Source organism: Poecilia formosa, unplaced genomic scaffold, assembly GCF_000485575.1.
Source record: "Poecilia formosa unplaced genomic scaffold, Poecilia_formosa-5.1.2 Scaffold116, whole genome shotgun sequence".
Classification (NCBI taxonomy): Eukaryota; Metazoa; Chordata; class Actinopteri; order Cyprinodontiformes; family Poeciliidae; genus Poecilia; species Poecilia formosa.
The window spans coordinates 1,248,844-1,263,489 of record NW_006800055.1 but is presented as its reverse complement, the minus strand read 5'-3'; the positions used below and the strand labels follow the sequence as shown (position 1 = coordinate 1,263,489).

General features: G+C 37.5%; 1 protein-coding gene across 1 annotated transcript; it reads left to right on the top strand.

Annotated features, from left to right (window-relative positions):
• The first annotated feature begins 8,946 nt into the window (after window positions 1–8,946).
• rgs2 (regulator of G protein signaling 2) lies at window positions 8,947–11,030 on the top strand. Its single transcript, XM_007560575.2, has 5 exons — window positions 8,947–9,273; window positions 9,362–9,448; window positions 9,795–9,856; window positions 10,076–10,242; window positions 10,345–11,030. The coding sequence occupies exons 1-5, from the start codon at window positions 9,179–9,181 to the stop codon at window positions 10,537–10,539; spliced, it is 606 nt and encodes a 201-aa protein (XP_007560637.1). The 5' UTR covers window positions 8,947–9,178; the 3' UTR covers window positions 10,540–11,030.
• The last annotated feature ends 3,616 nt before the right edge of the window (window positions 11,031–14,646 follow it).

The following is a 14,646-nucleotide window of genomic DNA, read 5'->3' as shown; positions in this document are numbered from 1 at the left end:
CGTTGCACATATTCCATTTTAAAAAGTAAAAGCTCTACAGTCTTCACTCTGTGTCACTTAAGGAGGCGTGGCCAAGATGGCCACAGATAAATGCCCCCCCTGATGCGTCTTAATCTTTAGCATCTTTCACTGGTAATTACGGTTTAAAGTAGCTGTCTGTAGAAGTGGGAGGTGCAAGTTTCCCTCTTCAATGCGCTCATTGTGCCTACCACCACGCACTCTCACACTGTGCAAGTTGCAAGTTGCAACACTGAGCAATTTTGGCCTCATAATTGACTACATGACTGCATTTTTCCACAGAAACACCCAAAATATTTAGAAGGCTGAACGTCTTAAGACAGCTTTAACACTGATGCTGAAAGTTTGCGAAATGATTTTAAAAAACATTCATTTTCTGTTAAAACATACCAGGAACATCCGTGTTTACATTCTGTGTCAATGGCAGATTTTTCCATCCAGGATTCAAGACAATTGTAAATGGAAAATGCAAATTTGTGTGCTTCCCACTCACAGCCATCATGCAAATATTGAGGATAAAGTACTTCAAAAAAATACGGGAAGAAAACAAAGTGGTGACAACAGGAGGGATGGAAAATATGGAAAATATTGCATGCTCATATGTATTCTACACATGCAGCCATGTTTATTTGCATCTGTGTTTTCATTCATTCAAATTGCCATCAGGTTTATTATTTATTTCCTGTTTTACAAGACTGAACTCCTCTTTACGGGTTATTTGAACTTTTTGCTTTGCAAGTTGCAAATGTGGCTGGAAAATGTGGACAAATTTTCATAGACTTTATTTCCACTTCTTGAAAATAAACAAGAAATGTGACTTTTTTTTCCATCTGAACTTTACAAAGTTCAGATGGAAAGCCAGTTAAATCTCTTATCTTCAGAAAGTTTTAAGATAAAAATTAGGAAAAGTCAAAGCAGTGTAAGGCACGTAAACATTCCAAGCTGTGAATATCTCACAGGTTAGCTTTATATCTAAATATGAGAATGGAGAAAGTATGCTACAACCGTAACCTTACCAACTCATGGCTGCCAAGATAAACTGAAACACCAAGCAAGGAAAACGTTGATGAGAGCAGCAGCCTGAGGCGTGGCGGTGGCGTACGGGTTGACACTTGCCGCATATTTCCCCCCTCTCTCATAACCTGCTTTCCTGTCTGACCGCTGTAAAACAAAAGCCACTTGAGCTGGAGAAAATCCGATTAAAAAGAAAAAAACAAGAAGCAAATGAGAGAAGCAGCCAAAACACTAATGCTAACTGTGGAGGAGCTGCATAGTTTCATAAATCAAATGGGAGAATCTGGAGACATAACATTGCATTCACGTCATAACATAGATATAGCAATCGGAAAAAGGCTGCAATAACAACAAAGCTTGGGTGTAAACAAGAGCTCTGACTTACTGTATTCGGTGCATTTTTACAAATTTGTTTTCCATTCAGTGAAGTTACTCACAGTGGTGAGAGCATCCAGGATTTTTACTCCAGTTAGAGTACCGATACTTGCATGAGTAAAAGTTAAGGTACAGTGCAGTAAAACTAGTTCAAAAAGTATGTTTTCTTCAAAATGTTACTCAAGTAAATCAGTAAATATAACTAGTTACTTCCCACCTTTGCAGACGACATATGAATGCCTTGGCAGCTTAGAGTGAGTGCAAAAATAAAGCTGTGAAAAATATATTTCTACTTATGGAGACATAACAAGAATATATTAAGACCAGAATTTTACCAATTAAGTGGTTTGAAACATATTCAGATGGGAGGCATTGAGATGTTTGTCTTCAATTCAACCAAGATACAGGTACAAGCAGAGGTCAGAGTTGAAATTTAATGATGACACAGGAAGACCTGAGGAGTCTGGTATGAGGAGAACAGGACATGGAGCTGGCATGAGAGAAACAGAGGAATCCACCAAGGAGCTATAAAAAAAAACAAAAAAACAGGAGCTTAAATACTAAGGAAGGGGAGGAAAATGACAAAGAACCAGGTGAGCGGTAGGATGAGAGCAGGGAAACTGAAGGAGGGGGAATAATTTAAAAAAAGGAGCTGTATCAAGACTCAAATTTATATGTACAAAAAGGAAAAGTCTTGAAACTAACATAAGGAAATACATTAAAAGGCATAAAGAAAATAACACATGGAATAAGTAAGAAACTAAACAAAAATTTAATATTTAATAAATTAATAAGACAATGAAAAGATCAATGAACAAACTTCACATGGCATAACCTAAATATCAATAATAGCCCAGAAATGTTCAGAAAGGAAATACACAAAAAAAAACACAAAAAACTTTAATAATAACAGACAAAACCATAGTTCTGACCTAAATTCAATTGAAAATATTTAGCAAAGCTTAAAAACTGAGACTTTAAAAGGAAGAATTTGCAAACATTTCAATCACTCTGCAGGCTGGTGAAGACATGCGCCAAAGGTCATGCAACTGTCTTTAGACAAAGAAGTTGTATCTGACTCTTGAAGGCTGACTGAAATTCCACATTGTTTTGAATTTTGTTTGCAAAACATAATTTCATAAATGTTTACATTTTGTTTTGCATTAACGTGATAATTAAGTACATCTATATATTCCTGTTAAATTGCATTGAAGTTTGCAGTTTCAACTGGATAGAATGCCTTTGCAATTGTAAGAAGTTGTTTTGCTTTCTGGAACATGTTTTATAAAAAGCCCCTCTGACCTGCCCTATTTGCCCTATTTTCAGCTTGTAAAACAACAAGCTCTGAAATGCAAAAATTCATGACAGTGTTGACTCTCATTGCCTGACTCATTGTGAAATATTTTGCTTGTGGTTAATCTGCTTGTAGAGTCGCCTCATTCTGACAAACTGCTAGCTCAGCCATGCTGTGAGAAGCTCGGTGTCTTCAAGCTGAACCGACTCAAAAGGCTTTCAGCTGCACGCAAGATACTAACTGCTGATAACTCTGCAAAACCCCAAATGAGAAAAATCCACATGGTCACTTTTAAAGGTTTTGACTTTTTAATGTAAAAATTAGAGACATGGCAAGTTTTAAGTTTGCAGCTCTTTAACAAATAAGATCTACTTTTTAATTTGTGTCATGTTAAGGTAGCGCGAAAAAGGAAGCTTGACTCAGAGATCAAAACGTTCTGTTTTTCCAAACCAAAATTGTTCCACTGATCCACACTAAGTAAAAACGTATTGTTATGCAGGTTTTATTATTAATATTATACTTATTTTACATGGTTATTAGACACTATGGCCTGCTACAAGAGCACCACACAAATATGTGCCTCTGTTTTTTGTCAGAGAAGCAGTAAAAGAAGCGACCAATCAGTCTTAGTATCCTTTATCATGTGAGTAAAAATAGGAACAGATTCTGTCAGACAGGATGTTAGAGAACTTGAAAGGAAGGGAATGTTTTCAGAAGCGTTTTGATGTCTGTGACTTTCCTGTCCCTCAAACCAGAAAGACTTCAATCAATCGGCGCACGCCGAGTGTAACATGTTTGACCTTTTTTAACACTCACAACCTATTTTTGTCCTTTGCAAAGGTGTGCCTATTGAAGTGAAACCAAGTGAAGAGTAGCATCAAATCCCTTGGAGCCACTTTTGTCTCTCACTTCTCCTGGTTAAAGACGACTTCAAATTTGTGTGAATATAAGTAAATAGATAGTTCTCGTGGGTTTGTTTCCCCTTTTTTATCCTACAGACATTGGTACAAACTATTATGTTTATACATACACAAATATTGCTGGGTCATTGAGACATAGCCAAGAAAACATTGCTTCTGTCGCTGTGTGGTTCAAGTGCAAGGCATACATATAATGTAGCACTTAATACAGAAAACATTGTTAAACTTGTATGCAAGTCAAGCGAATTAAACTGTAATAAATATTGCATCATATGTTATTTGTCATAAAACTTGTGTGTTTTTGCAGAAAGGACACTTGACAAAACACACATACTTGAAAAATGTGTACAGTGTGTACGAACACATTAGTGACTGCAGATTCCAACTGGAACGACGAACAGTTGGTTAAGTACATAGCATCTACATAGATATGGAGGAAGAAGTCGTGGAACTGTATGTCACAGATTTGTTGCCAGAAATAACTCCCACTTTATAAAAGCACTGTCTGTCTTTACAAAAACACATAACTATTTTCTAACATTCCCTCTGAAATAAGCAGATAAATAGACTCCTTTTCTCCTGCTTTCTTCAAAATTGTTTATGTTTGCAGTTCTAAAAACAATAACTTCTTTAAAGTACTGTAACAGCTGTCTCCTTGCTAACTATAAACCAGTGTAAGCTGCAGGAATAAGCCTTTAATTCAAGTAGCATAGAAAAAAGGACTAATTTACATTTTACATTGTCCTTGTTTAGACTGTAGGTATTGTTTTTTTTTTTAAATTGGCATCATCACAGTCTGGCATTGTATCTTTCTTTAATTCACACCAAAGTAATTCTTCAACCCGTTTGTCTAGTTATGATGACAAAACAAAGGATGATCAGCACCATGGAGACGTGCTGCCAACCGAGTAGCTAGTGTTGCCCAAAACACAAACACATACCTCTGTGCTGGTTGTGACCTGTTCAACATTACAATATGCAAGAAAAATGTCATAATTAAGTCATAAACTGTCACCACACTATTTCCCAACACCTCAGCACGACCAGGTATTAAGCTTGGACTCATTTACCATTTAAAGGCAAAGAGTTTTGCTGGAATAAAAAAAAAAATGGATAAAAAAAATGATCAGCTATGAATGTTAACTACCCACCTAATGCTGAGTTATGCTGGCAAAACAGCTCCAGTCTGGGTAAAACAGGACATCCTACATTTTCTTTTTCTTAAACACATTTTATGAAAAATAAATTTGGAATTGCCCACACAGGTAAATCAGATCAAGTTTAAATTAAGACAACATTGCCTCTCAGCATTTTGAGGTAGGGGTTCCCTATTTAAACCTCAGATATTTACATCCTTCTCATCCTTTCAGGTGTTGGAGAAGAGGCTCCAACTGATTGTCGAACCTCGAATCGATCAGAAACAATGTGACTTTCATTCTGGCTGTGAAACAATGGAGAAGTTTTTTTACCCTCCATGTCAATATGCTTCTCTGGTCTACGTGTTTTGTGTATCTATCTGTTTTTTTTGTTTTATTTTTTTTTGCTTTGTTTTGTTTTCCCCCTCCATTTCAAATAAGAAATTAGATAAATGAACATCATGATCTGTAAGGCCAAATACAGCTAAAAAAACACAATAATTGACATTTCTGATCATTTCTGTGTCATTTTGTCACATTATCCTGGTAAAAGGGCCACTGCCATAAGTAAACACTGTTTACATTCATTAGGGCAAATGTTCAGGCATGTCCATCTAAAATGTTCGTAATGATGAAATCTCTATTTAGAAGCCAAGACAGATAAGTCAGCGCTGAAGCACTTGTACGTGAAGGTGTGTGTCTCACCAGTCGAACAATCCTGCCTCATGTAGTCGAAGGAACCCGTAAAATGTTTGTTCTGATGTCTGTAAAACTGTTAAAGTTTATTAATGAACAATTTTAAAATAAAACATAACGCAACACAATATTTTATCCAAACTATGGTCATTTTAAATTACATCCTGTAACAGGAAAAAGAAAACAATTCTGTCAATTTTAACTTTACCTAAAAATGCTTTGTAAAGTTAGTCTGAATCTATAGTTTATCATGTTTTTAAGCAAAAGACATACAAGCAAAATTCTGTTTAAATTATTTACTTTTACTTAATAAGCCTGTTCTTGTGCTGTTAAATGTTGTGTTTGTTTTGCCCAAAGTTGCAGCAGAAGAGAAAATGTAACTCAGCTGATTTCATTACCTTCCTGTTGGTTGAACTTCAATAAGCTATAGACAATATAGAAAGTCAGTGCAATAGTAATTCTTATTTGATTCTTTTTTTTTTCAAATATTGTTTGACTGCCAAGTTGTTTGAATCAAAAAGAGAATATGTTGTTCTGATTGCTGTGCTCCTGGCCCAGGGCACATCTTTAAAGCCTTTGAAGCATCATGCTGAGCTTTGACCTTTTATTTTGTTGCTCTGTGACATCAGTCCGAGCAGAAAACCCCCAAGTGAAGATTTAGAGGGCACACATCCTTTCTGAATTCTGAAACTTCCAATAAACACAAAAAGGACAAGTGGTGCAAAGCAATGATGGGAATTACCTTCTGTTTAAGATTGCAGATAAAATGAGTGCTTTAGTGGAAACTTGGCTCTGCTCTCCATCCACTTATAAACAGACATCTGCTTACACACAGTCTGCACATCATAATAAACAGAAGAGGTGAACACCATGTTTTTACAAAGCATAGCTTTAAACCCGTGCGAAAGCAGGAGGGAGGCCAAGGCTAACCACAACAGTGTACAACAGGTGACGCAGATACACTATAGCACTGATAACATAGAACAAAATGTGATAATTCTACATACGAGCACTTTGTGCTCCAAAGTGGATTTGACCTTTCAGTTCTGTGGGGATGTGATGTCATAGTGAAGCCCGTAATCTTACTGGAAAGGGTTTTCCTGTGCCTCTTCTTGCTAATAACATTGCTCTAAATCTTTACTGTTTAAGATCATGAAAAATTATTTCAGTCCTGATTAACTTTTTCCATCGTCTGTTTTTTTGTGAAAAAGAGATTTAAGGACCAGAGTTTTACAAAAGGCATAAACGGAATAAAAAGACTTTGTGTTTGTGTTTAGCAAAGATGATGTGGGTGATTCACCAGCTTGTATGCATATATACAAGCTGGCCCTATTCCTTGCCACAGTGAACTCAGTGAACTTGTTTTTAATGTTACTATGAAATGTTGCAGGTCCGTATGTGCAAGTTGGGAAGTCATGCAAAAAAAATAAAAAATAAAAATACAATTTAAGTTAATAAGCTCTTGAAAAGATGTGTTTGGTATGCTTTTAAAGGCCAAACATAATTCACCCCCTCACTTGAAGCTGCATCATCATTGTAAGTCTGTTTTTTTTGGGGGGGTTTTTTGTCATCTAGTTGAGAAAACAAGATTCAGTTAAAATGCCAGCCTGAAATCTTTCTGTGTGGAGTTTGCATGTTTTCCCAGTGTGTGCAGGTTCTCGCTGGGATACCGTTTGGTATGAGTGTGTGTATCTCTGGTTTCCTGTAATGGACATGCGACCTGTCCAGGGCGTACCCAGCCTCTCGCCTAATGACTGCCAGGTTGGGCACCAGCCCAGGTCACCCTGCAAAGACAAGCGACTATAAACAATGAATGGACAATGAAACGCTGAGGAAACGCTGTTCATTATATGTATGCAGTAACTTGCAAATGTATTAAAATGCTTTGAACCTTTCTACATTGTGTCGAACTTTTATGTGTTTTAGTAAGATTGCATAAAACAATATCCCACACTTTGAACTTCTCATTGTTTAGCCTGCATGAGAGTTGCACACACCATCTCCACTTCTCACTGCTTCTCTTCAGCACGTGATCAGTCAACACCGCAAAGTGGAAAGTTCTTACTTTAGATTAGGTCAAGTTTTATTTGTACATTTAAACTATGTATCATTTTCTATACACTTTGCCATTATTATACTGGTCAATTTCTCACATAAAATTCAAATAAAATACATTCAAGCTTGTGGATTTAATGTGACAAAATGTGGAAATGTATGTTTAAGTTTAAACCCACAGCATCCACCATCCTTTCATTTAGGCCATTATCTTTGGATCCCCCGTGTTCCCCTAACATCTCTCTAACAATGTAATAAGCCAGACTCTTAGTTAAAAAAAATATCTCATTTACTACCACTGCAAATTATAAAATATGGGGGCACAACTTGTACTACATTATTCTAGTCTCCATGACTATCAAAAAACACAGAGGAAAATACACAGAAGGAGAAACGGAGGAGAAAATCGACAATTAGCTCATAAACAATACATGACAGCTGAGCAGCAAAAGAACAGCATGTTTTATGACTAAAAAGAGCAAATCTGAGTCAAATCAACATGCTCCTTTTTTCTAATCCCTAACTAATTTAATCATATTCAAAGCAGGGGATGTTTTTATCAGTTCGTTGGTGAAAGAGGCATTGATATAGCTTGAGCTCCAAAATAACTTTGCATCTCAAATTTAGAACTTGCATAATTTGATTTCTATCAACCACATCCGTCACCATCTCTTACATCTCCCGTCAGCTGACCACTGACAGCCAGATATATTCCCAGATAACCGTAGGCTCGCTGGTGTGTGTGGGGTTGGGGGTTATATTTTTTTTTTTAAAACAAGCACGGACCACTCCTAATCCCGTTGGGTTTAAATTTTCAATGTTGACTTAAATGGGTTGCAATATTTGAGTTTGTGTTTGCCAAAGGAGGATCAGTTCCTTAGAGAAGCTTCACAGTTGAGATGAAATCCTCCCGAGAGCTCGCAGAGCAGGCTGAAACTTTATCCACTAAATCAAACTGTGCAACGTCCTTCTAAAAATAGTGAATTCCTTAACATAAGAGTCTCATCTTATCTGATGTTCTGATGTGATCTACGAAATGTGAAGTTGTCTCCTGCCTAAAGCTGACCTGCCTTTTTTATCCATCCCACCTTGAAAGGTGAGAGGATATTGCGTCATCATGTACCAACCTGTCACATCTCAACATACCGTCATCAAGATTCTTCACGCTCACACACCCTTTATGACTAATTTAACAAACATTAAACATGCAGCCGTGTTTCCGGTGTTAGAATGACTCGATTGTTCAGGACAAACAGAGAAAGAAGAAGAACGACACAGAGGAACTAGAAAAAAAGATTTTTTGGCAAAACCTGCTAACGTTTCAGTTTTTGTTGTTCTTTCAAAATCAGTTGAAAAAAAAATACATTGAGATGAAAAAAAAAAAATCAACCTGAAAACAGGAGCTAGCAGGAGTGCATGTAAACTTTATAGAACATATAAACAATGTTTGCCATATATTTCACCTCACTCTTAATTTTGAAAACCGGCAGCATTTTCAGGGAGGGAATGTTTATGCAGGGACAGCCTCTCTTCTGCCTCAGGCAAAGTCACAGGCAGAGTCCATTCAGAGTCTGGTTGGACCGCCCTCCGACACGTCACCCATGATTTCCAGAGCAAAAAGTATAAAGCAGCCTCGCAAGCCAAGAGGGAGAAAGAGACGAGACTAAACCATGAGAGAGAACCTCCGCAGCATGTCGTCCCAAAACATGGCTCTTCCTGACTGCATGAAACCCACTGACCTGTCTGCAGAGCACAGGGGGATAAAGTAAGTCTTATTCAAAGATCTTTTGATGTCCTTAATGAAATTTTACTTCAAATGAAAAGTGATTAATGTATTTTGTGCTTTTTAACAGGAGAAAGAACTGGAGAAACAGAATAAGGTTTCTGTGGACAAACTCTTCCAAGTCGATTCTGCATCCAAAGAAAAATAAGTCATACAGGTAGGATGGCAATTTTTATATATGCACATACATGTATGTGGTTGATACATTGTACTAATTTACTTTTGAGGACTTTTATCCACTTAACTATAATGTGATACGGCCTACTGTCAAAATGACTAAATATATTCAAAGTGAAAGAGATTATTACAGTGTTCAGTGTAGCAGAACAAACTGCAAGAAGAAAGTAAGGCTATGTAGTAAAGTCTAGTGAACAGCTAGCCAGTCGATTGTAATACCATTTTAGCCGTGGTAATCAATTGCAATAATTTACAGTGGCCTACAAAAGTGGCAGTTGTCTCAGCTATAATTACCTCTTACGAGAGCTATGTTCTCTACCCCTCAGGCCAAGTGTTGATGACGTGAACCAATGGGCACAGTCACTTGACAAACTACTCGGCCATAAATGTAAGTATCATTCATCCCGCTGCGGCAGCAGTCTTACATAAAAGCATCTCAAAGGTCACACTGTAACTGGGAGCTGAATAAAGGCATTTTATTGGCCTCAATAAACCAAAGCTCGTAATAGCTTTGCACTCACTTTACCTTCCATTAATGGGCAAAGAGCCTGAGAAAGACGCAGGGGAACGTCTCACAATCCTCATGCTCCGTTTCTTCCTCCCACAGATGGGAAAGCTGCCTTCCATATCTTTCTGAAGTCCGAGTTCTGTGAGGAGAACATCGAGTTTTGGACGGCTTGTGAGAACTTCAAGTCCCTCACGTCACAAAAAGCGCTGACATCCAAGGCCAACAGCATCTATGAGGAGTTCATTAAAAGTGAAGCTCCAAAGGAGGTAAGGACATTTGCTCTTTCGGAAGATACTTTAACCTTATATTATTTTCTTTGTGGTTTCGAGGATATCAAATGTTTAATATTTTGTTTTCCTTTGCCACAGATAAATCTGGATTTCAACACAAGAAATGCTATTGAGCAATGCTTATGTGCACCCACTGCCACAAGCTTCCAGGCTGCACAGAAGAAAGTCTACAGCTTGATGGAAAACAATTCCTACCCTAGGTTTATCCACTCAGACCTCTACAAGGAACTGTGTGCAGTTGCCAGTGGAAATAGCAAGCTCATAAAGTGCTAGTCAAACCACACACCCACTCCTGAAGTCATTTGTTTACCGCTGTGACTGTGAGTTCAGTGCAGATGATGTTCATTCCAGGAGCTGCATCAGGATAACAGACCTGAATGCAAATTTCGAGCATAAACAGCAGCGGCGAGTGTGGAAAATGCGAAGTGAAGTCATTTTTAGGCTGTCCTGCTGCGGGATTTCAACAAGGAAGCTGTGAGGTTGATATAAATAAGCTGCAGGAAAAGTGCAGGGTGTTTTTACAAGGTGGAAGTAAGGTTACATTTTCATCACCGGGTCATTATCCACATTTACTTTTTGATCCACCATTACAATTTTAGGCTATTTCAAGTTTTATGCAACGATACACTTAGAACAGAATAACATTGTAGAGCTGCAGAGCTGAGAAATGAAAACACTGAACTGTGCTTCTCTGCTCCAATGAAACCGACAGTGCTGTAAGAATGTATGTTTAGTCAAAATCCACTGAAAGACTATGTAAAAAAGAGTTTTACACTTTTCTGTAACCCTATTTTTTTATTTTACTCTGTTGCATTTGCACTTGTTTACATAAGGTGTGCGACTTTAATGTGTATGATAATGTCAACTAATAATGTTTTCACTGCAAATAACTGTGAGAATGTAAATACTGCGATCATGCACTAGATATCATATTTCCTGTATATTTAAGCTTTGGGCAGCTGGCCTGCTTGTGAAATAAAATATTTTCTCAATGTTGAAAACCTTGAATGTGGTTCTTTGCAGGCCTAGTTCAACCATGAATCTATAGATTAGAATCTCAGATTCACTGCAAGATCTTTCACTCATGTTAAGGTCATTCTAGTAAGATATTCCTTCATTGCTTTTGTGCATTTAATCCATAGATTTTTGTGGATTTGACCAAGGGTTTTGGAAATTAGTGGTTGATTTCGAATAGTAACTATATTATTTAAGTATCAAAAATATTATCAGGCATTCACAAATTACATTTATTGTTACACAAGATGCCCATACAATGATTCAAAGTGTAGTGTCCACCTTTTCAAATGAATGTACTCAGAAAATGAGCTTCAAGAAGAAGTAATTTGTGGAGTAAGCCTCCATGGCTCATTGTTGTCCCGTCTGAGCTGTGGATCTCTGCAGCTCCTCCAGAGTTACCCACTGACCTCTTGGGTGCCTCTGTGATTAAGTAAACTAAACCAGTTTAGTTTTATCTTGTGTAGAAATAAAGGTGGCTGAATACAAATGTATGCAGCACTCTTCAGATTTTACTGTTTCCGTTATCTCCCCAACTATACATAGTTTTATTTAGGTGCTGTGCATAAATACAAGTGAACTTTGTTGCAGCTTGAAAATTTCAGCTGCAATAAAGTTACAAAGACACATGAATACATCTGCAAGCCACTACATGTGGGAATTCACGCAGAAGGCCATTTCAATAAGCATAAGTCTCTTTGCTAATCTTAGTGGAAAACTGTCTGGATGCCACGCAATCAGCGTCACTCAGCCTAAATTGGAGGGTGTAATTTAAATAGCATTCATTCACCCATGGCAACAGGACAAAGGTCCGCAATGTACTTAGTTATTAGAAACAGTTTTGTAAGTCACACGACAGCATTCCTTATCTTTTTGGAATACTACACCCTTCTTTGGTTGAATATAATAACAATGATGAGTGTTTAGATTGTCAGTGGAGAAGAAGAGATAGTGTGAATCCTCCTCCATTCTGACGTATGTCTGCGCTCAAAGAAGCTGTGAACTCCTTGCAGCAGCAGGAAACAAGCATCCTGCTCCTGACACCTCCTGCTGCCTTTACCTGGAAACATATCTTCTTTTTTTTTTTTTTTTTTTTGTTCTGTGCCTGCAGCTGAGAGCCGTCTATTTCTGGCCTGTGTCAATAAAAGTGGGAGTAGTCGACTGAGTAAATGTGTACAATTTACTCTTTGCATTTGTTTTAAAGTTTTTATGACACCAAAAGAAGAGAGTTTCCTTATGTTTGTATGATTACTGCAGATTCAAAGTGATTTTTTTTTAAAACTCGAATGTCTAAAATTTAGTTCTTATTGGAAACATTTTGAACTATAACCAAAGAGAAAGCCTGCACCTCGTGTCATCTGTGTTGTTTTTCTGACATTTGAGGTCAGGTTACATTCATTTACTTGGTTTATGTTTAAATAGTTTGAACAGAAACGTTCTTAGCAATGGGCCTCTTTGGCTCTCTAAGGAACTGTGTGCGATAATGAGCTTCATAAATAAACTTTCCTTGACCCTCTAAGTTGGCATACCAAATACGCATTCCGTTATGCAGCAGTCTTGCTATTTAGGACTTCATCCTTTTTCATAGCATTTGTGTTTTCTCCGTCTGCCAACTGCAGCACTTTATCCCGTGACCCTTGTCAAACACAGATAATTTTAGTGGATTCAATAAAGAGCTAAATGCAGCGTGATGATTAGGGTATACAAAAACCTCAGCTGAACAGAAAACGTGTTACTTCAGTTGCTCGTCCACGTGTCGTGACGGACAGAATAATAAAACAAAGAGGATCTTTTTTTCCCCTTGGCTGGTAGTAAGACCGATGAGGTTTTCGTCCGTTGCTATGCACCGACCTGGCAACAGACTCCTGGGATCGGGTCCAATAAGTACTTAAGGTGCATATGTAAACTCTGGATCTAAAATTAGAAACCGGCCACGTCTTACTTCGGTCAGCAGACTGCAGATGCGTCAGAATGCGCAGAGTTTTAGAAGCACGCTCTGTTCAAGAGCAGCAATTAAAGCAAATAAGTGTATTTTCAGTAAGTTTCCATTCTGATGCTGATTTGAATGGAAAGAGAAAGTTCAGAAGATCAACATATTTCTGACTCTAAGAAATGGAAAACCATGTGCTGCTTTGGTTGATGTATGAGTGGATTATGTTTTAGAAAATCATTTTGTGTTTATCCCCACAAGTCTTGGACGCAGAAGCCTTGTGGGCTCATTATAAGCCCTTTGATAAACAGACGCGGCGGTTTCACTTTATCGTTGCAATTAAACCAAGGGACAAATCCATATATGCTAAATAATCCAAAAACATATCAAAACTTGGAGAAATTATAACAATTCTAAGTATGAATATTTTTAAAAGGGGCTGCACAGTGGCTCAGTTGGCGGCAGTGTTGCATCGCAACACAGCGATTCTAATTTTATGTTAATAAAAATGTTTTTTTCAGTCATACTTGAATAAAACGATATCTGGTTACAATGTGACAACATATACAGATGCAGGTCAAATTAAAATATCAAATCATCATTTGGTCATCATCAAAAAACTGTTTTACCTAATTAAATCAAAAACTATTAAACTATCACATCATGTAGATTCATCACACTATTTCAAGACGTTATAGCTTGCAGCTAATAAAAACCCAAAAGGATTTGAAATTGCATAAAAATGTAATGTTTGCAATATATTGAGAAATATTGCTATGCTAAATTCAATGCACGGTCTGGGTTTCTTTTGCACGAGTTGCTGCATAAATATGGCGTGCCATGGAGTTTGCTGGGTAATCTGGTCGTGATGCATCATGGAAATTAAAGCAGGTATTGGCACTTTTGGCAGTGTGGGTAGGTGTTAGGTTCTGTTGGAAAATAAAATCTTCATCTCCATAACACTTTTCAGCAGATGGAAGCATGAAGCGCTCACAAATGTCCAAGCACATGGCTATGATTACTTTAGTCTTGATAAAACACAGCTGACATTTCTCCAGAACTCCTTACTGACTGTGGAAAGTTAACTCTGGTCCTCCAGTAATTATACTTTGGTGTCTCTCCTCCCTCCTACGGACTCTGCAACCTTGATTTCCAAATGTAGTGAAAAATTTCATTCCTTTTCGTCCTTAATCCAGGTAAGGGCAATCCTCTGTAGACTATGGCTGCCCTGTTACTTGTACACTTATTTCTACCCCCACTTTTTCTTTGAGCTCAACGATTCATAAATGATTTACCACTCTGAACAGCCAGCATCTTTAATAATGACCTGTAGTGACCTGAGCTTCATGTTGAAGGTGTTAATGTCCGTCTTTTCCAGGAGGTTGTGACGGTAACATTTACTATCCATTTTTTTTGTTTGTTTTACTTAACATTGA